Source organism: Podarcis muralis, chromosome 3, assembly GCF_964188315.1.
Source record: "Podarcis muralis chromosome 3, rPodMur119.hap1.1, whole genome shotgun sequence".
NCBI classification, from domain to species: Eukaryota; Metazoa; Chordata; class Lepidosauria; order Squamata; family Lacertidae; genus Podarcis; species Podarcis muralis.
In genome coordinates, this window is record NC_135657.1 from 19,850,319 (window position 1) to 19,875,428 (window position 25,110).

General features: G+C 45.7%; 2 protein-coding genes across 2 annotated transcripts; one reads left to right on the forward strand and one right to left on the reverse strand.

Moving 5' to 3' along the window:
- Positions 1 to 837: 837 nt before the first annotated feature.
- On the forward strand, positions 838 to 18,899 carry LOC114594756 (GTP cyclohydrolase 1-like). Its single transcript, XM_028724846.2, has 6 exons — positions 838 to 2,621; positions 7,415 to 7,524; positions 9,155 to 9,210; positions 11,120 to 11,151; positions 13,056 to 13,140; positions 15,570 to 18,899. Exons 1-6 carry the CDS (start codon positions 2,282 to 2,284, stop codon positions 15,694 to 15,696), a joined length of 750 nt encoding a protein of 249 aa, XP_028580679.2. The 5' UTR covers positions 838 to 2,281; the 3' UTR covers positions 15,697 to 18,899.
- On the reverse strand, positions 18,629 to 25,050 carry CRIPT (CXXC repeat containing interactor of PDZ3 domain). The gene is made up of 5 exons (XM_028724844.2): positions 24,904 to 25,050; positions 23,506 to 23,571; positions 22,371 to 22,425; positions 20,904 to 21,007; positions 18,629 to 20,792 (listed from the first exon to the last, which is right to left on the reverse strand). Exons 1-5 carry the CDS (start codon positions 24,917 to 24,919, stop codon positions 20,728 to 20,730), a joined length of 306 nt encoding a protein of 101 aa, XP_028580677.1. The 5' UTR covers positions 24,920 to 25,050; the 3' UTR covers positions 18,629 to 20,727.
- Positions 25,051 to 25,110: the final 60 nt, after the last annotated feature.

Genomic DNA, 25,110 nt, shown 5'->3' on the forward strand with positions numbered 1-25,110 from the left:
TGTCTGTGTTTGCGGGGTAGGTCTGTATGATGTTTGGGTCCCTTCTAATTCCTAGGATCCTGGATCCATCCAGGGTGAAAATCCAATGGGGGATTCTCTTGGTGAGCTAGCTAGGCAACTCTTTGGTGAGTCAAAGGTCCTAAGTACTGTGGTTAGCATAACAAAAGAAGTTGCTCTGTGCCAGAAGGCAAATGGGGGAGCCCCTCCCTCAACTAGCTGTTAGGTAAAAGGTAAAGGGACTTCTGACCATTAGGTCCAGTCCTGGCCGACTCTGGGGTTGTGACGCTCATCTCTCTTTATTGGCCGAGGGAGTCAGCGTACAGCTTCTGGGTCATGTGGCCAGCATGACTAAACCGCTTCTGGCGAACCAGAGCAGCGCATGTAAATGCCATTTACCTTTCCGCCGGAGCGGTACCTATTTATCTACTTGCACTTTGACATGCTTTTGAACTGCTAGGTTGGCAGGAGCAGGGACCAAGCAACGGGAGCTCACCCCGTCGTGGGGATTCGAACCGCCGACCTTCTGATCAGCAAGCCCTAGGCTCTGTGGTTTAGACAGGAGTTAAAAGGTAAAGGGACCCCTGACCTTTAGGTCCATTTGCGGATGACTCTGGGGTTGCAGCACCCATCTCGCTGTAGAGGCTGAGGGAGCCGGCATTTGTCTGCAGACAGCTTCCGGGTCATGTGGTCAGCATGACTAAGCCGCTTCTGGCGAACCAGAGCAGAGCACGGAAACGCCGTTTACCTTCCCGCTGGAGCGGTACCTGTTTATCTATTTGCACTTTGACGTGCTTTCGAACTGCTAGGTTGGCAGGAGCAGGGACCAAGCAATTGGAGCTCAACCCGTCGCGGGGATTTGAACTGCCGACCTTCTGATCAGCAAGCCCAAGAGGCTCAGTGGTTTAACCCACAGCGCCACCTGCCTCCCTTCAACTAGCTGTTAGAAGGACAATAATTGAGGGCAGTGGTGTGTGAGAGCTGGAAGCAGGCTGTAGGCAGATGCCAGAAAGCAAGAGCCCTCCTTTGCACAGCTTATCAATATCTTTCTTAAATTGTGATACCCAGAATTGGACACAGGGATCCTGGTGTGTTCCGACCAAGGCAGAATAGAGCAGGAATGAGGAAGTTGGCATTCTCTGGTTGCCCTTTGGAATACAACTCCCAACATCCAATTAGTTGAGATCATAGGAGCCAATTCCTAGGGGCTGAGATCCCTTTGCTCCCCCAATAAAATGTTTGAGTGTGTGTGTGTGCGTGTGTGTGTGTCCCCAAAGTTGACGGGCATTTCCATTCAAATGGTGTGTGTGCACCGTGTCTTGTGATCAATTATGTGGGGCTTACCTCCCCACCCCCATATTTTATTCAGATTGGCCACACTGTCTGAGACTGATGGGAGTTGGAGTCCAATAGAACTTGGAGGCCCGCAGCTTCGCCGTCTCTGCTTCTGGGGCGAGGCAGTAGCTGAGTGATTGGAGAAGGTCCATAGCTGAGCATCTGGAAAAGGCAGGACTCAGGGAGACGGAGCTCGGAGGGAGGAATACTGCCACGGTGGCGGAGAGGGAAGCGGACCCGATTCCTGCATCGCAGGGGGTTGGACTGAATGACCCTCGGTGCCCTTTCCAACTCTACCATACGATCGTATGCGCAAAGGCGGCGAGTTTGCTGTTGCCGTTCGTTGCGCGCATTAGCCGCGTGCAGCGTGCATAACACTCGTGTCCCGAGCTTGTTTCCTGCGATTACAAGCGAGGAAGAGGAGGGACGGCAGGTGACAAAGGGCGCCTCAGTGCAGCTTGCCCAGCTGACAGTCCCAAGACGTCGCCTTCTGACAGAGGAGAGGAGGGCTGCCGTGGCAAAACGGCGCGATAAATACCAGATGGCCGGCGCGCAAGCAGCCCTTCACCAGGCGCAACCCTGACGCCGCGGGCGAGCCGTCCACTCCACTCCTTTGCGCAAGGCGCGCCGCAGCTCAGCTCCGCAGTAAAGCAGCCCTCCTCTGGACCCCGCGGCCCTTCCACCTCTGCAAAAGGTGGGGACCCAAAGTCCCCTGCAGAAACCTCCGCTCCCAGCGTCGTCGGGGCCCTCTCCAGATACCCTTAGATCTCCCCTTGGGCATGCACCAGCGCGCTGCCCTTGCAAACGCCGCCGCAGCAGCAGCAGCTTTGCCAGGCACTTTGGCGCAGCCTTAGAAAATCTCCCTCGTAAATTCGCCCTCGAAGCCTGGGCTGTGCCGTCGGTTGCGCCCCTGCGCCCCTCCTCCGAAGCGCCTCGCACGTGCTGCGCCATGGAGCGCCCGCGGCTGGAGGCGCAGTGCTACCGAAACGGGGACTGCCACCCCGGACGCCTCCTCGGGGGCTTGAGCGAGCTGGCGGCTGGCAGCAACCCCTGCGAGATCCGCAAGCCGGCGGCGAAGCTCCCGCGCCCGCCGTCGGACAAAGGCAGCCGGGCCCGGGAAGGCGAGGAGCGGGAAGAGAGGGACGGGCTGCCTGCCCTGGAGGATGCGTACACCACCATCCTGGAGGGCCTGGGCGAGGACCCCACCCGGGAAGGGCTGCTGCTCACGCCCCGTCGGGCCGTCAAGGCCATGCAGTTCCTCACCAAGGGCTACCGCGAAACCGTCGGAGGTGAGATGCCCGCCTTTCTTTCTTTTCTTGTTTTGACAAAAGCCGCCAGTGGTCTGGTTGCACCTTAAAGGCTTCCTATATTTATTAAGTCGTAAGCCTTCGTGGGCAAGATCAGCGGCGTAAAAATAAGTGTCTCTCCTCGTTTCATCTTTTGAAGACCTGCTAAAATCACTTCTGTTCCGTCGGGAACAATTCAGAATACTGTACACCTTCCCACAATTTTCTGATTTTAAAAATGCAGGCAATTAAGAATTCACCTTCCCATAATGTCTTTATTTTAAAACTTTTTATGTTTTTACTGCATGGCTTTTGTTATTATTTTTATTTTATTTACAATAAAAGATATTATTTTATTGTAAAGAATATATTGCACATTTTTATTATATAGCTTTGTTGTAAACCACTCTGGTGTTTTTTAAAAAATGAATTGTGATAGAAAAATATTTTAAATGAATGAATAAATATTACTATATTAGATTTCTTACCCACCTTTTGCCGTGAGGTGTTGGGGAAGATAACGGTAATTTTAAAATGCAGTATTGAAATTGGTTAAAACAAATTGCAATCCAGGGAATAGGATGGGCCCTAAAAATAATCTGCAGTGCTGCTGATTGTTGTTGTTTAGTCGTTTAGTCATGTCTGACTCTTTGTGACCCCCTGGACCAGAGCATGCCAGGCACTCCTGTCTTCCACTGCCTCCCGCAGTTTGGTCAAACTCATGTTGGTAGCTTTGAGAACACTGTCCAACCATCTCGTCCTCTGTCGTCCCCTTCTCCTTGTGCCCTCCATCTTTCCCAACATCAGGGTCTTTTCCAGGGAGTCTTCTCTTCTCATGAGGTGGCCAAAGTATTGGAGCCTCAGCTTCAGGATCTGTCCTTCCAGTGAGTACTCAGGGCTGATTTCCTTCAGAATGGAGAGGTTTGATCTTCTTGCAGTCCATGGGACTTTCAAGAGTCTCCTCCAGCACCATAATTCAAAAGCATCAATTCTTCGGCGATCAGCCTTCTTTATGGTCCAGCTCTCACTTCCATACATCACTGCTGGGGAAACCATAGCTTTAACTATACGGACCTTTGTCGGCAATGTGATGTCTCTGCTAATGCTGCTGATATATTCATCAAATCATAGAATTGCAGAGTTGCAAGGGACCCCAAGATGCTGGGGTCATCTAGCCCAACCCTCTGCAATGTAGGAATATTTTGCTCAAAGTGAGGCTCGAACTCACGACCTTGAGATTAGGAGTCTCATGCTCTACCAACTGAGCTAAAGGCATTTTCTTTTGTATTGGCACTGAACAATCTGGTCATCACTTTATTAAGTGTATCCAGTATTGTTCCTCCTCTTGGAAGACTGCGTCTGTGTGATCTCTTTCGCATGCCTTTCTTTCTTTTAAAAAGTGGGTTTAGTCAGCAGCAATTCTCATCCTGCCTCACCACTGATCATGCTTGGAGCTGTAGATATTTTAAATAATAAAAAAACAGATTTTATACATACATGAGAATAGGTAACCATAAATTGTGTAATAATAGGCCTGACCTGGAAATATTGAAATATCAGCAAGCCTGTAATGCTATACTGAGCTGCTTGGGATGGATTTTACTTATATGCTGCTTTTCTGCAGCAAACTTGTGCCCTGACTTAAAGCAAACATTCAGAGACCTCGAAATAGAGAACACTTGGAAATACAATTATACAAAATACGGAACGTGTCAGTAAATTCACAAATAACAAAAATCAACAAAAAAATTGTAAACATGCACATTCTCTCTGCCATAGCTGACACACTTCATATCTCTTTATTCTTTACTGCCATCCCTTGAGGGACATAGCAAATACTGTATACAGACTTTTGTCATTTTCATTTCAGGGCCACATTAATCTCTGGCTATAACAATCAGCTCCTTGGTTCTTGCTGCCTGGAAGCAAGTTGATTAGCAATCCTCTTAAACCTTGTTCCAGGGTTACTGGATTATTTCTATAATGTAGCCATTCAGCACTATCTGGGAATTGAGGGTGTGTATGAATGAATGAATGAATAAAGTTTATAACTCAGTAAGCATTGAAAGTTTACTTGCATTTGCTTTACAGCTATGTGCAACTCTGAACACACAGACACAATTCTCGTTTCAAGGGATAAGACTTGTTGTAGAACGTGGCTGAGAATCCTGAAGCAGGAGCCCTGATCCTACATGAGCATTGCACACTCCCCATACTAGTGGTTCAGTGGGATTTGGGGTACTACTTTGACTAAAATAGCTCCCATCCCCAAGGCAGAACCCCAGAATCTGAAGGCACCATGCCAGCAGACAACTAAAAATGTGACACTGGCACTTAGCAATTTCCTTGCTGAGGACCAGGTTACAGTGGTACCTTGGGTTACAAATGCTTTGGGTTACATGTTTTCAGGTTGCGGACCGCGGGAAACCCGGAAGTACCGGAAAGGGTTACTTCTGGGTTTCACCGCATGCGCAGGAGCGCCAAATCACGTCACGCGCGTGCACAGACACAGCGTTGCAGGTTATGAACGCTACAGGTTGTGGAAGTGCCTCTGTCACGGATTACATCCGCAACCTGACGTTCCACTGTACTTTAGGGACCATCTTTACCCATCTAAACCTGCCTGGGCCCTGAAGGAGGCTTTGCTCCTTCAGCTCATTCTCACTGGAAATGTGATTGGCAGGTGCAGTGGTACCTCGAGTTAAGAACTTAATTTGTTCTGGAGGTCCGTTCTTAACCTGAAACTGTTCTTAACCTGAGGTACCACTTTAGCTAATGGGGCCTCCTGTCGCCGTCGCGTTGCCGCCATGCGATTTCTGTTTTCCTCCTGAAGCAAAGTTCTTAACCTAAGGTACTATTTCTGTGTTAGTGGAGTCTGTAACCTGAAGCGCCTGTAACCCGAGGTACCACTGTACTAGGAACAGGGCCTTTTCAGTGATGGTGCCGCCGGACTAATGAAAGCCATTCCCTGGAGAAATAAGCTTCTCCCACTTGTTGACAGGTTTTATTTGGGTCACGAAGAGTCGGACACGACTAAACAACAACAACAACAAAAACTGTTTTATGCTCTTTCTAGGGCCACTGATAGCTTTTAAATGCAATTTTTAGACTCATTTTTACTGGTTTTTAATACTTTGGTTTTCATCGTTTTGATGTTTAGATCACTTTTGTGGAAATGTGGAATGAAAAGAAATTGAAATGAATGGAAGAGAGAACATTTTTACAGTTTGCTGCAGCACGCGGCTGCTAGGAATGTGAAATATTTTTCTAGGCTTGCCTATCTAGTTTGACCTAAACATTCTTGGTCTGTTACTTGTGGGGTATTTAAAATGCAGTCAAACGAACAATTCATGTTTTGCTAGATAGGCACATAATAGGAACTGAAGCTCACAGAGTTTCCCTGTAAGTCTGCTAGAAAGAACTCTGTGAGAGACACTCCCACTGTGCCCTGACAGAGGAAGGGCATAGCTATATATACTTACTTACCGGTACTTACCTGCCTGGGCACAGCCTCTCTTTTCTCTCTCTCCTTCATCTCTTCATCAGCAAGCCAGAAATGTGAGAGCATCTGCTAAGTCCAATGCCCAGACACCATTTCAAACTAGACTAAAGCACATCTTTGTAGCTGAATTACCATTTTAAGCCGGCCTGAACAAAGCTGTTATCTCTGTTACTCTGTTCTGAGTGAGCAAATGTTATTTTTCACCTTTTACAAGACTGTGTGATTGTTTTAAGGGGGAGAAATGGGGGAAATACCAGGAGAATCCAGTCTGCCTTAAAGCATGCAGGATTCCTTAAGCTAAAAGGCTAAAACTAACCTATCTAGGTGTTAGGAAAACATTCTTTAAGAAACAGATAAAAGTTCCTGCAAGCTTTAAAGAGGGTTCCAGATTTTTACTTTAGGGTGTACGAGTGGCACTCCAGGCTTGATTGGTGTCAGCTGGAGGTGCAAATAAAGGGAGGAAGTTGCAGGGTGCAATTTCCACACGAGGAAAGCACACACAGAGACACACACACTGTCAGCAGGCACACTGACAACAAGGTTGGAAGTAAGACAATGTGTGCTGCTGATAACTGAGTTTTGCTGCATCAGGATTGTTAATTATTGGACTGAGATTATACCATGCTGGAGAGATAAAAAAAGAATGTAAATAGCTTGTACAGTGGTACCTCAGGTTACATATGCTTCAGGTTACAGACTCCGCTAACCCAGAAATAGTACCTCGGGTTAAAAACTTTGCTTCAGGATGAGAACAGAAATCGTGCTCCGGCAGCGTGGCAGCAGCGGGAGACCCCGTTAGCTAAAATGGTGCTTCAGGTTAAGAACAGGTTCAGGTTAAGAACAGACCTCCAGAATGAATTAAGTTCTTAACCTGAGGTAACACTGTATATAATAGTAATAGAAATGCTTGTGCAACCAGTCAAGCAATAAAGAAGCTATTGACTGTGAATTTGAGTATGACTCCTGTTCTTGTCCTCTGCCTCCGGGGAAAACTCTGCTACAAACAGTAAGAAGTGGGTTTACCGAGGTGCCACCACACAAGCAGAAAAGCGCAGCGGAAGTGTGTGGGCGGTAACCTCTAATACTAAGCTCCCCTTTTAAGCTGGCAAATGGGTGGCACCCTGCTGAACTCACAAACGTGAGGAAGGAAGGATAATATCTAATAAATACATCCTCTCCTAGCATCTATCCACATCCCAGTATTACTAATTATTCTTTATTCAAGGCCAGAACTGGTAGATAGAACAAAGTGCACTTTCCCACTATTCCATGAAAAGCTTCTGTTTCTTTTCAGACATACTCAACGATGCAGTTTTCGATGAGGACCATGACGAGATGGTGATCGTGAAGGACATTGATATGTTTTCCCTCTGCGAACATCACTTGGTACCTTTCTTCGGCAAGGTACTGGTTACCTGAAACGCTTTGTGGTCTAAACCAGTGTTGGCCCCCTGCTGGAGCGACTGGGGAAACCCAGCCAGATGGGCTCAGAGTTCTTTGGGTGACCTTTAGTTTGCACTGTGTCAGGCAGCAGAGGAACTAGCCCCCACAGCAGGCTGCCAGGAATGGACAAGACAAGGGGAAGTCCTTACCATCTGCTTTTATTTAGTATTCACAGAGAGAGGCTTAGAAACGCATCGACTTGGAGCAATGGCATTGCTCTGAGTCAAACCCCACCCCCTCCGTCTCTCCCATTATGCGTCATCCCTACGGTGGCTGAGCTGTGCCTTCTGCCTCTGAGCTTTCTGCTCTCCTACTTTCAATGCCTGCCAGGTTCTGGGAGGGGGCGGGTCTGGAATGCTTTCTAAAGACATTTGAGTGTGTCAGCTGTCCCCCCTCTGGTGCTGCTTCCTCCTCCTCTCCCATTATTTGAAGAAGAAGGGTTTGGATTTGATATTCCGCTTTATCACTACCCGAAGGAGTCTCAAAGCGGCTCACAATCTCCTTTCCCTTCCTCCCCCACAACAAACACTCTGTGAGGTGAGTGGGGCTGAGAGACTTCAGAGAAATGTGACTGGCCCAAGGTCACCCAGCAGCTGCACGTGGAGGAGCGGGGAAGCGAACCTGGTTCACCAGATTACGAGTCCACCGCTCTTAACCGCTACACCACGCTGGCTCTTTCCCCTCATCTGCCTCTCCCTCAAGCCCCTGTTGTAATTCTGAACTGTCTCCTTCTTCTCTGGAAGGATCAGGCTGGGGAGGTTGTCTGCACCATTCCTCCTCTGCCCTGTCCCTGACACACTGCTGTGTTGCACTACAAGCATGGCATATTTTTTATTTATTAAAAAAAAAAAACCCTATTCCCTCCTCCCTGTTAGATGTGCTATCTTGCTTTTCTTTTAAGGGGATGATGCAGGGGTGTATCGCTGTCCGCCAGCACCTGGGGCGGATGCTCCTGTGCTGGGCAAGACGCAGAGGGTCTCTTCACCCTCCGCACTCACCCAGCCCTCACTGCCAGGTGATGGGGGTCTCTGTAGGGATGCCTGTTTTGTGTGTCCCCCCCCCCCAGCATCCTGCTCGTTATGCCAATGGGATAACGTTTGCTTCTAAGCCAGCAGTTCTCAACCTGTGAGTCCCAAGATGTTGTTGGACTACAACTCCCATCATCCCTGAGCTCTGGCCTTGCTAGCTAGGGGTGATGGGAGTTGTAGTCCAACAACATCTGGGGCCCCACAGGTTGAGAACCGCTGTATCAAAGCCAATAGCACTGAAGACTTGTGAGTTTGAATCACTGACAGAGATTTGGGGGAAGTATCCTCAATTGCCTTGGGGAAGAGGATTATTTTGATTTTACTTGCCCTTGCCAGTCAGATCAGACAGGCCGCTGTAACGCAGACCAACAAGGCAAATCCACAAATCCCTTTGGAACGAATTGTGCATTAGCAAGATTTCAGAATCTCAGCATTAGTGACTAGAGCAGAGAGTGTGTTGGAGAAACCTATTCCCTGCAACATAACTGGTGTGTTGCGGTGGGGATAGACTCCACTTGTGAATCCAGTATTAATCATTCTCCCCTCTCCGTTTGAATCTGCAGGTGCACATTGGATACTTACCGAGGAAGAAAGTGGTTGGCTTAAGCAAACTTGCAAGGTTCTTATTATACAACTTACGTTCTTGTCTGTTTATGGAATTCACCTGTGCAACGTGTACCGATGGCTGCTGTCTCAGGTGGCTTTGTACGGGAATTAAGACAAATTTGTGGAGGAGAGGTTGTGCCAGTGGCACTTAGCCAGCATGGCCATTCAGAACCTCCAGGTTCAGTAGCAGCTTATCACTGAATAAGACTTGCTGGAGAGCAATAACAAGACAGCGTTGTCTTCAGACCACGCTTGCCCGCTATGGGGAAATGGGGTGTTGCACCCGGTGGACCAACCTGCTCTCTCTGTGGTGCAATGGGCCAATGCGTCCGGCTGTTAACCGGAAGGTTGGTGGTTCGAGCCCACCCAGGGACGGCTGTGGGCAGGATTCCTGCATTGCAGGGGGTTAAACTACATGACCCTTGGGATCCCTTCCAACTCGACCTTGTGTCTGATCCATCATGACTCTTCTTAGGCTTTTGAAGCATGCGTGAATGTACAGTTGTGTGCATTTTGTGTGTATGTGAAATTAGAAGTTACATGCGATCTGGGATGTTAACACTGATAAGTGAGATGATTCGTTTATTGGCCACGGGTGCCTCCTAAGCTGCTGAGCTCAGGACCACACACATGGGAGTTATCCCTTTTCTTTTTCTTTTCTTTTTTGCAACAGTCCAGTGGTGCAGATTGAATCGGACTCTGCTGCCTCCAGATTTCTGTACTGCTCCAGATTTCTGTACTGCAGGCGGTCTGAGGACATCCACCCTCTGCTGCGGGAGGCTAGTGGCTGGGAAACACAAGTATCCAAACAAACTCCTGTGTTGCAAAGAGAATGTCAACAATGTCTAGGCAACACGATGACCATATACATACGTAATAGACAATATTTATAGAATTCCTTCAAATCACAAAAAGTTCAAAATGAAATCTTTAGTCTCAAAGTCTCTGAAAATCTTTAAATGAAGCGAGGTAGCAAACTTTGTACGCTGGAAGACGAGCTGTGAAGCTTTGTGTATTCAACGATGATGTCCAACACTGAACGGTAATTCGGATATTGACTACTGTTTCGTAGAATTCTTCATCAGCGTGGTGGGAGGATATAGAATTGCTTCATAAACCCATCTTATTTCGAATGAATGTATATAAATGAAAATATCAAATTCTGTGGAACAGTGCTCATGTAATAATGTAGTCACTGCATTATTTGAACCTTTTATGATTTTAAAGATTGTCTATTACGTATGTATATGGTCATCCCGTTGCCTAGACATTGTTGAGGGAAACACAAGTAGGCAGAGAGCTGTTGCACTCCGGGTCCTGCTGGCAGGCTTCGCAGAGGCATCTGAGAGCTGAACTAGATGGGTCTTTAACTTGATCCAGCAGGGCTTTTCTTAAGTTCCTACATATTATTGTTCTGAGGAATTCTGGGGACCGCAAATGGCAGTCTCAAGTTGGGAGAAGCTGTTGGTGCTGATGTGTTTTTACCTTGCCCCACCCTCAAGAAAAGTGATTACCTCATGTTTTTATTTGAAAGCATGAGTACAGTTTTACCTTGGAAGTCGAATGGAATCCGTTCTGGAAGTCCGTTTGACTTCCAAAACATTTGAAAACCAAATTGCGGCTTCTGATTCGCTGCAGTAAGCTCCTGCAGCCAATCAGAAGCCTCAGAAGCCCGGTTGGATCTTCAGGTTCTAAAAGAACGTTTGCAAACCGGAACAATCACTTCCGGGTTTGCGATGTTCAGGAGACAAAATGTTTGGGGCGTTCGTGATTCAAGGTACGACTGTACTCCAAAGGTAAAACCTTGACAACTGCAGCCTGAGAGTGAGTCTTGCTTGTTCCCGTTTTGCATTCTATTTGCTCATCTGTTTCTTGACACCATGCCATTTATTTTCTCACACTGTTATCTTTTCTCCCTCCAGAATCGTTGAAATATTCAGCCGAAGGCTTCAAGGTTTGTATCCCTTCTGCAATAGGGTGCAGCTCTGCCTTCTTGCTAACTCCCCTATGTTCATCTAATGCCACCCCTAGGAGTCACTCTAGGGCAAGAGTGGCTAACCTGTGGCCATCTTGACCAGGGGTTCCCAAACTTTTGTCTTCAGCTGTTTTGGACTACATTTCCCATCATCCCTGACCACTGGTCCTGCTAGGCAGGGATGATGGGAGTTTTAGTCCAACAACAGCAGAAGACACAAGTTTGGGGAAACCCTGATCTAGACCTTCTTGAACTATAACTCCCAGACTGTTGGCCGTGCTAGCTGGGGCTGTTGGGAGTTGGTGTCTGACACCACCTGGAGGGGCAGTAGCTAGGCACCCCTTCTCAGGGGCATGAATTTCCCTGAGTGTGCTGTGAGAAACAAAATTACTTTAAGAATCCTGCGGGCCTCTGGATATTGTGGAATTCCAAATCCCATTGGTCTTATTATCCAGTATAGCCAGTACTAAGGGAGTTGTAGCCCTACAGCACCTGGAGGACCACAGGTTCCCCATCCCCAATAACTGCCAGCAGGGCTGCTTTGCTCTCTGGTCCTCCAAATGCCCCCCATATCCGCTTCATCCTGAGAGCTGGAGGGGAAAGGCAGTGGGAGGTCAGCACAGTGTGCATGCAGTGGCAGGAGCAGCAGGATGGGAAGATGGCAGCCCCGCCAGTCAAATCTTCCAAGACAGGAATGTGCAGATCAGGACAAGTTGGTCAGTCTCTGTTTGATCTGCAGCAGAGTGGCAAAGGTTTTTAATCTTCAAATGAAAAACAAAAAAAGATAGTTAGAAAAAGTCTGTCACTGGGAACTCACGTTGAGTGCGGAAAGCAAATTCCTGGGCTGAGTAGCTCCTCAGAGGAATTGTTCTCCTTAATTCTAAGTCAGAGGGGAGCGCTCAGGGGCAGAGGAAGGGGGCGGTGGGGGCAGTTTGCCTGGGGTGCCATCACTGAGGGGGGTGACATTTGGCACGGCGCCTGCTCTCGACTCCCAAGCCTACCCTGAGCCATCGGGGGAAGGGGCGGAGCTGTGCTGCCTTGCAGGTGGCCTTTCCCCCTTCCTCCTTCGTTTTGACAGCTTAGGAGAGGTTTGGGAGTTGCGGGTGGGCGGTGCGCCATTGCCCCCTGCTCCTGGACTGCTTCCTGTGGGGGGGAGGAGCTCCCCCATGCTGTCAAAAGGAAGAGGGAAGGGAGGAAGGCTGCTGGCAAAGCGGCGCGGTTCCCTCCCCTCTTGCCCAGGAAGCAGCCTGCCAGGGGTGGCTCGCTCTGCCCTCAGGTGCGCAGCTTGTGCCAGAGCAGCTATCTCCACCTCTGGGAGTGCTAGTGAGTTTTGTCCTTTTCACTCAATATTTCACACACACACACACACACACACACACACACACACACACACACACATGTCAGGAGGGAGACAGTCTTTCCCCCATTTGCCTGTGAAAGCCCCTTTCCCCCAGCTTAGCTGAAAGTTCTCTTTTGAGAACAATTGGCTCGGACCAAATTGATTCAGAAGTCAGTAAGTTCATTTATTCCAAAGTTAGCAATTTATAGTGGTACCTCTGGTTAAGAACTTAATTCGTTCCGGAGGTCCGTTCTTAACCTGAAACTGTTCTTAACCCGAGGTATCACTTTAGCTAATGGGGCCTCCTGCCGCCGCCGTGCCACCAGAGCACGATTTCTATTCTCATCCTGAGGTAAAGTTCTCAACCTGAGGTATTATTTCTGGTACTGAAGTGTCTGTAACCCGAGGTACCACTGTATTAAAGAAAAGAATGTATTCAAAAGTTAACCAAAGCATATATCCGTAAAATAACAGTGAGCGTGTATTTGAAGTTGCCAACCAATAGCCCTTTTTTTCTCCTCACAAAGCACCATTATTTTTCCAGTCCAGGAGCGGCTTACCAAGCAGATTGCCCTGGCAATTACTGAAGCCCTGAAGCCTGTTGGAGTGGCTGTGGTCATTGAAGCATCGTAAGTTCAGCATGCCCTGTCCAGCTTGGAACTGTTGCATCATATACACCTTCATTGCATTTTCCCCATTTCCCTCTTTTGCTGGGGGCGGGTGAGTTTGCATATGATCACTATTAAAAGCACACACTATAAACAATGTAAGAAACCCAGCATGATCCTATACTCAGGAAGTGCCATTAATCTCAGTACGGCTCACTCAAAGGTGAGCGATAGGATTACAATCTTGCTTAGTTGCACGTTGCTGTACACAAAACAGGTTGAATGACCACCTATCATGGATGCTTTTTTTTTCTTTTTTTATTTCTTTTTTACTTTTCAAATTTTACATTTCAAATCAAACACCTATTAAACCATACATTCATTGACTTTCCTCCCTCCCCTTACAAGGTACATTTAATATATCCATCATTCCTGCTTATTTTAATATACCCATCTAATTCTGTTTTCCTATCTTGAATCTCTTCAACATATGTTATATTGTTGAATATTACTTTAATACTGCCAGCGTTTTCAGCTGTACACAATTATTTTCAAAATATTAGACGAGAATTTTCCATTCCTCTTTTAAATACATTTTCTTCTTAGTCTCTTATTCTACTTGTTAGACCTGCTAATTCTGCATATTATATCATCTTCAGTTGTCAGTCTTCCTTTACTAAGGACTTCACTCATTTTCCATTTTGGAGCTAAAATCTGAGCCGCTGTTGTTGCATACCTAAATAACTCACCCCCCGACTCCTGGAAACCTCTGTATTAACAATTCCTAACAGAAATGCATCCGGTTTTTTTGGGGAAAGTTGTTTTAAACTTTTTCTTCATCTCATTATATATCATTTCCCAATATTCTTCAGCTGTCTGTCATGGATGCTTTAGCTGAGATTCCTGCATTGTAGAGGGTTGGACTAGATGAAACTTGGGATTCCTTCCAACTCTATGATTCTACACCAGAGAGGGGGTAGGGATGTTATCTCCTGTTCATCTCCCCACTGAACTCCTATTGGTGAAGCTGCCTTCTGAGCACGTGCAGCAGCTGTCCCAATGGCACACACCTCAGCATAACTGTGAAGGGGAAGTGGTTTTTATTTTCAAAGCGGCCGCAAACAGCTGTGTTTCTCAAGAAACTACAGCAGGGGTCGGCAAACTAAGGCCTGGGGGCCAGATATGGCCCACCGGGCTCGTAAATCCGGTCCACGGACCCTGTCGCCCACTCGGTCAGTCCCTGCGCTAAACCAGCACGGAGGCCTCGCCGTGCGGGAACTGACTTCCGCTGTGCTGGCACGGCTTCAAATTGGCTGCAGGAAGCTCCCGCTGCCAATCCGAAGCCGTGGACGCCTTTGGGTGGGCAGTGACACTGACGCAGTTTTGGATTGGCTGCAGGAAGCTACTGCTGTCAATCTGAAGCCGCGGACGCCTCTGGGCGGCACCCCTTCCTTCCCCCTGAGGCGGCCGCATATGGCCAAGAGCCGAGCGGGAGGAAGCGGCGGCGGCGGGGAGGCTGTCTCCGCCACCCAGGCCAGCGGTATGGGCTCTGTGCCCTGTGGACCTCTGGCAGAGGCAGAGGACGATGACGACACCGCCAAAGGTGAGGCAGCGGGAGCATGAGTGGGGGGGGTCCTTACGGGAAGGGGGGTCCGGCCCCCCACAAGGTCTGAGGGACCGTAGACTGGCCCTCTCCTGAAAATGTTTGCTGACCCCTGAACTAGTCATACCTCATGTTACGTTTGCTTTAGGTTGCGCATTTTCAGGTTGCGTCCTGCAGCGACCCGGAAGTACCGGAAAGGGTTACTTCCGGGTTTCGCCACTCGTGCATGTGCAGATGCGCAAAATGACGTCACGCGCATGCGCAGAAGCAGCGAATTGTGACCTGCATGTGCACAGAAGCAGGTTGCATTCTTTTCAGGTTGCGAACAGGTCTCCGGAACGGATCCCTTTCGCAACGAGAGGTACCACTGTACAGGAAAGGTAGGGATTGTGGCTGATGTCACGTGTACACGGCATCGGACACCACCGATGGAAGTGCACGAGAGCCAGTGTAAAGTGTAAAACAGTGTAAAATGCGTACATAACCATAACTGGACTGAGTTCTGAGTAGATATTTATGGGGTTGCACTGTAAAGTAGCTTGGGAGGCATTGTATGTCTGTGGGCAAAATTTTAAAATTCATACACACCCCTGCAGTGGTATAGCGCCATGTGATTTTGCAGTTTATGTAACTCAGCATTTATTTATTTTTTACAAAAATGTGTAGCAAGCTCTGAATTAATCTTTGCAATCTGACTGTTATTTTATTATGTGGTTCTTGACCTTCTGAGGTTGTCAGCTGCTTTGGACATCGTTCACCGTGGAAAATAAACCACAATGGCATGGGTGTTAGCGATTCCTGCTGCTAATTTGATACTAAAAATGCCTCTTTGAATGTCCCCTGGCAGGCACATGTGCATGATCATGAGGGGAGTTCAGAAGATGAGCAGCAAAACCGTTACGAGCGCCATGCTTGGAGTCCTGCGGGAAGATCCCAAAACCAGGGAGGAGTTTCTCGCCTTGATCAAGAATTAAACGACAGCAGCTTGCGGCTCTCTGTGGGTTTGGATCCCACACTCGAAACCAGTTGCCAAGACATAATTGCCTTCTGTGAGCCAGAATCTGTGCCATAAAAGAAGAAGAAGAAGAAGACCAAAAAAAAGGTGAAAGCAAAAAAAGAGAAGAAAATAAATAACTGCACCACAGCTTTGTTCTCGCTTCTGGGTAACACCTTAAGAGTGTCGTTAAACATTAGCTAGGCAGCACAAGCACCGAACTCCCATTTTGCAGCAAAGCAATCGGGTATCCCTGATAAGGCAGCGTCTTGTGACATGGTGAGCCAAGGGCCTCTTTGCACCCTGCATCTTCTAACCCTTTGAGAACAAAGCAAGCGATCCATCCTCTCCCGTGAGTTTTCATGCATCACAAGAGTCGCACATTTGAGCACATAAAATGTGAATGCAAGATAGGCTTATTTGCAAAGGTGTGTTGTGTAGGTGCATTTAGGATTGGCTGCAGTTCTCTTCATCAGTACGCTCAGTGGATGGTCCAGGGGTGGCCTGTTCTAGTGCAGGTAGGGGGAGCCTCAGGCCCAAATGTGGCCCCCTAGGTCTCGTATTTCTGGTTCTAGGAAGCCTGCCAGGCCCCTTACCCCTGGCCCTACTCCTTACTGGTCCCGCTCTGTGTCTTCCTTAGGTACTTTTGCCTTTGTGGCATGAGAGCCTCACTTAAAAAAAGAAGAAAAAAGCACAAATACCACTCAAAATACATCTACCTTACAAACTTTTATTGGTTTAATATTGACTGACTCGTTTTTGCTTACTCTCAGGCAGGCACAGGCAAACTCGGCCCTCCAGATGTTTTGGGACTACACTTCCCATCATCCCTGGCCACTGGTCCCGTTAGCTAGGGATGATAGGAGTTGTAGTCCCAAAACATCTGGAGGGCCGAGTTTGCCTGTGCCTGCTCTAAGGGATCCTGGGAATGATAGTTTGGTTAGGGTGCTGAGAATTATGTTAAAAGATAACATGTCAATCCATTCTCCCCTGGGATTGTCCAGGGAACATAAATTGCTGGTTAACTAGTTCATGGTGGCAAACCTTTGCATGTTTGCTTCGGAGCCAGGGTTGTATCCTGCTAAGTCGTTGCATGGCTGGAATGATGTTTAGAGGTGCAACAGAATGTCCCCTCTCTCTCTTCCCCTTGCAACAGCCAAATCTGGCCCAGGGTTTCTGGGAGGAAGAGACATTCTATTGCACTTGTGAAAGCTATAGTTGTTCTGCTTGCGCAATGACTTGGCTGAGTGAATTAGATTGGGAAGGGGGCAGCTGCCCCTCTTGTAGCACAATCAAGTAAAACAATAGAAATACTTAACTACCATAATTGACCAATCATGTCGGTTCTGTCCTCCCATAACAAGAGTCCTGCCCCCCCCCAACAAAAATACTGGCTACGCCCATGTTTGCACACGTACAATGCAGATATGTCCACAAAAGGCTTTCCAGTGCGTGATACCAAGCCAATTACTGTTGCCAGTTTTCTAACTGGGATTTGTGCCTTGGCACAAATAAAAAGGGGATGAGGAATCTTTACTCTCGAGACGTCAATCCTGTGCACACCTACCAGGGAACAAGTCCCACTAGATACAGTAGGATTGGTTCTCAAACTTTTTTCTCCGGGCCACACTTTCAGAATAAAAATTTGCTTGCGACACACTGAATTTTTTTATTGGTAGTACATTGGAAAACTAAAAGAAACAGCTGCTAGCAGGGCTTGATTTATAACACAGAACACAACTAATTTTTTAAAAAAATGATTCTATACTACACTACGCTGAAATGTTTAAATGTTTCTTTGATTGTCCTCGAGACTTCCTACCACACTTGCCAATCCCTCCTGCCACACCGCGTGGCAGGACTCCCTTCTGAGTAAGACATACGGCATTGCGCTATTCTTGAAAACTTGTTTTAAGTGGGGATTCTTTCCATCGGTTCTCTTTAGCTAGAATTGTTGCTAAGTGTTTCATGGCCCATTATGACCGCATTTGGGGGGGGCTGTGGCTTTTTATGTTATACAAAGTATTGTAAACACAATCAAATCTGTACTGTACAACAAAACTTGAGATGTGCCCTGTGATCTAGAGACTTGAGACAACACAGAAAGTGCTGGCATTTCCTGAAGAATATTCCTTTGTTATGTCATACATACTATGTATACACACAGTTCACTTAAATCAGGTGCTTAAGAGGAAAACAGGGTTGCGCTGACCTGCATGTTGTCCGAGTGGCTCTTTGTATAGGAACACATTGGGAACCTGCCCATTCACACACCAGCAGCAGAAACTTTGAACTCTCTAGCAGTGTGAGGCTATCTCCTTTTCCTCTTAACTAATCGTTTGATTTTTATATTTAGTAAGAGAAAATAGCTGCGTAAAAGTGGTGCTAAAATGTATACTAACTGAAAAAGTTGTGTTACTGCTGGGTTTATTAAATGCTTTATAATGCAGAGTAATAGTTTGGCATTCCAACTCTATTATTGTACTGAAAAGATTGAAGAGTTTTATTGTACCAAAAATATTAAAAATAGCCATATTGCATGCTTCATATTTAGGTTTGCATATTGTACTGTATTTCCTTGTATTTTAGTATCTCCATTACCCCTTAATGCCATGCAAGAAATTTAAGACTGAATGAATTGTAATAGTAGTTTTTTGTCCAAGTAATGTATGCTTTGGAGTCAGCACTGGGCACAAACTAACCTACCGTAATCAGTGAAGAAATCCTTGAATTGCCTTTGTAAAGAAGGGCAAAGCAACCGTGCCAAGAGCAAAGGAAAGGATGGCAAGCATATTTGCACAATTTGGACAAAAGACCTACTAGCATTGCATGGGTACAAGCAGAGAACCTGTGGCAGCCATTTTGTTTGGACCACTGGATGGAGCTACAAACTCACACAATTCACAAACTGCTTTACAATCACATTTAGCATTTTTGGCCAGCATTTATTTTTTTACAAATACATCATTTAAACTCCGGAACACTTCAATCCAGTGTTTAGGAATGTTGCCTTGCAGTTACATTTTTTAAATAAATTTATAAAAATGTACAAACTGCTTCATCAATAAAACAACATAATGGAACAACCAGTGAAATCAGTAGACAGCAAGAACCAAAATTCAACCACCAAAAGCATAAGAAAATAAAGATATTTAAAGTCTTCAAAAGTAATAGGGAGGGGGGGACATAGGAATCTCTGATCATAAACCCCCGCCACATAGTCTTGCCCAGATCAGCAGGGACAGGGGAGGATTTTTTATTGAGGGGCCCAATGACTTTCAGAGAACACCAACAGGAATCCTGCTACAAAAAGTGCACTGACTATCATGTCCACCAGGCCTGCCAATTTCTCCTGCTAGGTGTTACAAGCCAGGAAGGACAAAGTTTGAGATAGCAAGTTGTGGTTCACACTGCACTTACGCACCTTGTCCATGAAATAACTGATATTCATCCAAGTAACAGTTTTGATTCCAAGTTCCCTAATCAACATGGCATTCAGGTCAAAGTGCTTATTTTGAAAACATTTTACAAATAAGTTGGTGTTCCGGCTCCACAGAATAACTTTCACATGAGCTCTGAAACTTGTTTGCATGGAGCTGGTCCAAGTCTTCTGCCATCTGAGTTCTGTCGTTTACATTTACATCTCAAGCAGAAATTAAACCAGGAACTGAAATTCCAAGGATTATTAAAGCAGAAAGATAAAATAAATATATATGCAGAAGGTGCTGAGAACCTTGAAAAAGAAAATATATTTGCCTGGCAGTGAAAGTAGGTGCTAGGGCAAGCTTTCTTGGTGACTGTATACTAGAGTTGGAGTGAGACTACTGAAAAGGCCCTCTCTTCAGCCATCACCTCTCTAACCTCAGAAGGTGGATGACTCCCAGAGAATAGCCTCTGAAGCGAACTCCAACATATGGGCAGGCAAGAGGGCAAGTGGTATGTCCTGCTGCCACATCTAGCCAAACCAAGGTGGCTTTTCTCCTTCAGAATCAAATCCTGGATTATTTTTACTTCTATTCTCTACACTACAGCATGGCAACACCAATATGCAAGGGATGTATTAACTATCAAACAGATCAAAGAATAACACACTAAGAAACAAAAATAACATACAAGAACACCCTAATACCACCCTCAACCAAGATTATATGGCAGTCACCTCTTTTTTTAAGCACAACAAAATGGAAACACTTTATATACAATTTTTCATCCATGCACAAATAATGCCCCAACGCCAATTTTGAATCATGAAGTTAAAGGCTAATTTATGCTAGGTTTCTTCATTCAACTTCAAGCTTCACCCCAACAAAACCAGATTAAAGGAAATAATGCTGGCAACGATAGCACACTTGTTATATACCAGGTTCTAAGAATGTTGGACTCACCTAGTTGAATGAAGCCAACCAACCATGTATTTTAACCTGACAGCTTCTTGAGAACATTTTGTTTTTGCACTTATAGGCAGGCAACAAAACCGGGAAGCTTACAGAGCTGGTGGTTGGCTTGGTGGGTTCCAAGTTGTGCAACATTTCATACATTTGCAAGTAAACCTACATTAAAAAACAAATTATTTTATGCCAGTTTTATTTCGGCAATCCCTCTGCTGGTAGACTTGCAATCTACAAATTCTTGTTATAGCAGTGGGGTAAAGAAAAAAGTTGATCTGCTGGCTTTTTTGAGTTTTTCTTCAAAACTAGCCTAATGAGTTGAATTGAAACATTTTTTCTATTTATACCATTAAGTCTCACTAGCAGATCACTATTAATATCACTAGATCAAAACGCCAAATGGCAATTGTGACCATATCAAGTTGCCAACACACCAGTTTTCTTATTATAAATTTATACAGGTATGAATTGGACCATTGATCCAGGTTTACAATCAGCGCTAACAAAGTGCAACTAAAGGTCCATGCAAATTCTGACGGTGTCTGTCATCTTTTACATTTTCCCCCAACGTTGATAACTGTTTTTAAAGTAAAGCTGGTCAAGAAAAAGTTCGTAGTATATAATTAAACGGATGTTTGCTTGTAGTTTTTTGTATCCAACACTTTCTTCCCGCACATTGCGCAGATGCCTATTAATGAGAAGAACAGAATGAGAAGAACAGTGAGAATGAAACATTTTCTTTTAGTCCAAAAGTACAAAAACAACTGAACAAGAGAAGAATTGATGCCAAATGTCTCACCCTTTTTGTATGCACATCCCTGGCAGTAGTGGGAGCCTGGCTGATGAACTGAACTTTTGCAAATTCGGCATACTGCAAATTTGTTTTTACCATAAGGATCAAACCTAGAAAGAGGGGGGGGGGGAGAGTAACTGAATTGCCTATTCATAGAAAGTTTTCCAACATACTTTCATACAGCTGGGAGCAGATGAGGATGGGGGAAGGTAGACAAGAGAGAAGACAGAATTGGCTGATAACAAAATCTTCAAAAGCAACTTCCCAGTTACAAAGCTGATCAGACGCAGTTCTTCACTTCAGCTTTATCAAATGTAGACTAGTTTGCACATCAACATCTTTAAACTATGTAGGTATGCTTGACATGTTTTTCAAAAAGTTTCTTACCACACCTCTTGCACAAAACAGGTAAACCTGCCCAGAGGATTTTTTGCATAATTGATACTGGAAAATGGTTTGAAAGTCAAGTGCTATGTAATTGAGGTATAACAGTCAACTGCTAATGCTGCATTTCACTTCTGCCACGCTCCAGCTTGGAGGACCATGAGGCAGAGAAGAAAAGATTGAAAACTGGTTTCAAAAAGGACACAATGGGTCTTTCCCAATCAGTCTTTCATTTCCCCAGAGTCTCATGGCACTTTCATCGTTCATCTGTTTCATCTTTGCTCTGGCAGCTGTTCTAGCTACATCTCTGGAGCCCACAAAGAGGAAGCAATGGCAGCCATAATAGCTGGCTGCAAAGGTGGCATAAAGTAAGGTGATATGTGTATGTGTGCAGAGGAAAGGGGGGAAAGCTACAGCCCCTTTTGGACAGAAATGACTTGGCCATTGTACTCCATGCTTTGGTAACTTCAATATTGAATTATTGCAATGTGCTCCATGTGGCGCTACCCTTGAAAATGACTTGGAAACTTCAGCTGGTCTAAAATGCAGCAGCCAGATTAGTGACTGAGGATGCTTATAAACCTCACAAAACCCACCTTTTAAAACAGCTGCAATGGCTGCCAGCTTGTTTCCAGACTCAATTCAAGGTGCGCACGCTAGTTACTAAAGCCGTAAACAAATTAAGCCCCAAATATCTGAGAGACCACCTTCCTGACAAGATCCTCTAACCTGTTATGATCAACAAAGGAAGCCCTCTTGGTAGTTACAGCACCCTTTGAGATTTGGGTGGTAGTGGTGGCCCAAGAGAGGGCATTCTCTGTGGCAGCCCTTAAGTCTTTGTTTTCCCTCCTCACAGAGGTGCATCTGGCACCTTCACTATGCAGGTTTCAAGGAAGTCCTGAAGATGCACCTCTTTATCCAGGCCTTTGGACAACTGAGATGTGTCTTTTCTGGACCCACTCTATTTCTGTGACCCTAATTTGTTTTAACTGTTTTCATTCTGAATTTTAATTTCTGCAAGCTGCCCTAGGAACTGCATGTGAAGAGTGGGTAATGATAATGATGATGATAATTTAATACTTCAGTTACCTTGCCTTCTTTGATGTCAATGCCTTGTTTTCATTTAGTTTTCTCCCACCACTTTCTAAAAAGAACAAATAAGTTTATTGCTTGATATACATAATTTGCAAAACTATTATAAATTAAGACCCATGCTCACACATCCACACATCCCTTATTTTCCAAGAATACAACCAAAAAAGAGGTAGGGGGAATACATGTGTGCAAGGTGCCCAGTTTTTCTATATGATGTACTACGTTTACAGAAATATGCTGCCTTTATACAGATGATTCAATCAGAACATTTCACAAATTTAGTTCTGATTAGTACTTCAGTGTTCTTTGAATAACTGAACTAATTAAATCAATTAAAGTTTAACAGACAGATTTTTTAAAACTCCCAGGTTACTTGGTACCAAACCCAGGATTCCTGTTGAGGTTTTCCAGGAAAACAAGGAGTTTTCCTACCCTTGTTTTGAGCCTGGAGATGGGCAGTGGGATCTCTGCCACTGGAGTTGATAAAATAAAATGAGTGAATGAGTAATACCCAATGAATGAGAAAATTGATGGAAGTTCTAAAAAGAACTTTAAAGAATCATCCAAATTCTGTGCTACTGTAAAAAAAACTTTCAAGTCGTAAGTATGTCCTACTTGCCCACTTTTCTCCATTTCCCACTGCCTATACTGTATAACTGCATTTCTCACCATCCCCTTCTCTCTCTTTCCTAAGCCTCACCACAAAACCAGCTGTCTCTCCCAAGTCCTACGGCTTATCTCAGTTTGTAAGCACACTCTTGCACTGCTCCTGGCAGCTGTATGGGCCATCTTTCCTGGCCCAAAGAGCCAAAGCAGTATATATTGGATAGGAGTCTGCAGTGCTCACAGTGGTGTGGGGTGTGTGGGTGCATGAGGGAGGCATTTTTTTCTATTTGTTACTCTGCCTAAGCCTAAATAAATTGCTACTGGCATCAAAATAACAGATCTGTAGCAAATTGCATCTCTGGACCATAACATAAATGAGACAAACACTTGCATATAAGCATCTGAAATAAGATTGCAAAAAATAATGCACCTTGAAGGTAATCTACTCACATTTCAAGGTTTGCTTATCAATAAATGTTAGAAAGAATATCTACTGAAGTGATTAGATAGTATTTAGAAATACCTGTGGTGTTTCTTGCACCATCTTTCCATGTATCAGGTGTAATTACAGTACCAAGTTTTCTCTCACCTATGGAAAAACAGAAATGCAAAGGCTGTGATATACCAATCTATGTTTTGGAAGTCTTTTGAGAACACACCACATATTTCATTAGGCCCACCTTCAAATTAGTTCAACTATTTGAACATGGGTAATACAGTATAGGTAATACTATTAATCCACTACTATTACTAATCCCTTTGAAAAGTAGACATCCATAGCTGATAAACAAAGCTCATGCAGGCCTACCAGGCTGAGTGGTCATCATCAACGAACATACAAAGGACCCTTCCAGATCCAACCAAAGACCAACTAGTTCAGCACTCTATTTCCCATGGAAGTGGGATATGAAAACAAGAGCCCTGTCCCACTGCTGTGCCCCAGCAACTGGTATTCAGAGGCATACCTCATTGTTAGTAGCCACTGATAGCTTTAGCCTTGCATGTTAGATGTCAATGCATCCAGCCTGCCTAATAAATGAACAATGAATTCTCAGAACACCAATAGCATGATGCACCTCATCATGATTTCACCGTTAACTCCTACCCCACCCCCATGCTTTTACTGAATAGAAGTTGGAGGCACACCTCACTCTTTAGCCCCAAAATGTTTTGCTTCAGTGTGTAAATGAGTTAAGAAACCACTTGCCCATCAGCAGCCAATCCACTTGTGGTTCTGCATGAGTTACTGATGCAGAGGGCCAAGTAGGTTGGTCCCTGTAAATAAATGGGATACTGGAGCAGGCAAGCCTTAGGGCAATGGTGTCCAAACTTTTTTCAAAGTGGGCCAGATTTGATGAAGTGAAGGGCCCTGAGGGCTGACCAAAGTTGCTGACCTTTATTTAGGATTGAAGTTGTTAACTTTTTTTTAGGATTTTACCCCAAAATTGTTGAGCTTATTTTAGGATTGAGGTTGTTAAACTTATTTTAGGATTGAAGTTGTTGAGCTTATTTTTTTAGGGTTGAAGTTGTTGGGGTTTTTTAAGGATTTTACCCCAGGAAATAAACTGCCACAGGGGCCGTATTAGGCCCCCCCGAAACGGACTTTGGACATGCCTGCCTTAGGGCCTGATCCAGCAGGGCTCTAACTTATGTTTCGAAGGGAGGAAAGCCAGAACGGTGACTCATACAGAGACGCCTCCTCCTCCTCCTCTGTAGGGCGATGCCTTGAGGGGGGGGGCACACAAGACTCCAGAACTGCCTCCTTATACCATCTCTCTGAGAAGCGTCGCTCTATGGGTCTCTCGCGCGGAGGCTCCGCCGTTCAAAACAACGGCCGTTCAAAACGTAGCCCCCGTGACGTCACATTCTCCGCTAACCGCCGCCCCACCGTTCCTTCAGCCCCCTCCCCGAACAAACTCACACTTCTCGCACACCATGGCGAACCACCCGCGACGAAGCCTGCGGAACAGAAGCGCCGTCCCCGTCAGCTGCCACCAAAACAAACCGAGTCGGGTCCTTTCAACTTCCGGCAGTCGCCTCAGCGTCGGCACTTCCTCTTCCGGGTTCAACCGCCGCTCTCTCCCATTTCCTCCCTCCCTTTCGCACGCCTATTGGTCGAGATGGATGA

Excerpts from the sequence above, each read along its gene's own strand:
- LOC114594756 (XM_028724846.2), top strand. The coding sequence starts at position 2,282 with ATGGAGCGCCCGCGGCTGGAGGCGCAGTGCTACCGAAACGGGGACTGC. Across the intron at positions 2,622-7,414 it reads CTACCGCGAAACCGTCGGAG|ACATACTCAACGATGCAGTT; the intron begins GTGAGATGCCCG and ends GTTTCTTTTCAG. Across the intron at positions 7,525-9,154 it reads TGGTACCTTTCTTCGGCAAG|GTGCACATTGGATACTTACC; the intron begins GTACTGGTTACC and ends TTGAATCTGCAG.
- CRIPT (XM_028724844.2), bottom strand. Across the intron at positions 22,426-23,505 it reads TGGTGCAAGAAACACCACAG|AAAGTGGTGGGAGAAAACTA; the intron begins GTATTTCTAAAT and ends TGTTCTTTTTAG. Across the intron at positions 21,008-22,370 it reads TTGACATCAAAGAAGGCAAG|GTTTGATCCTTATGGTAAAA; the intron begins GTAACTGAAGTA and ends CCCTCTTTCTAG.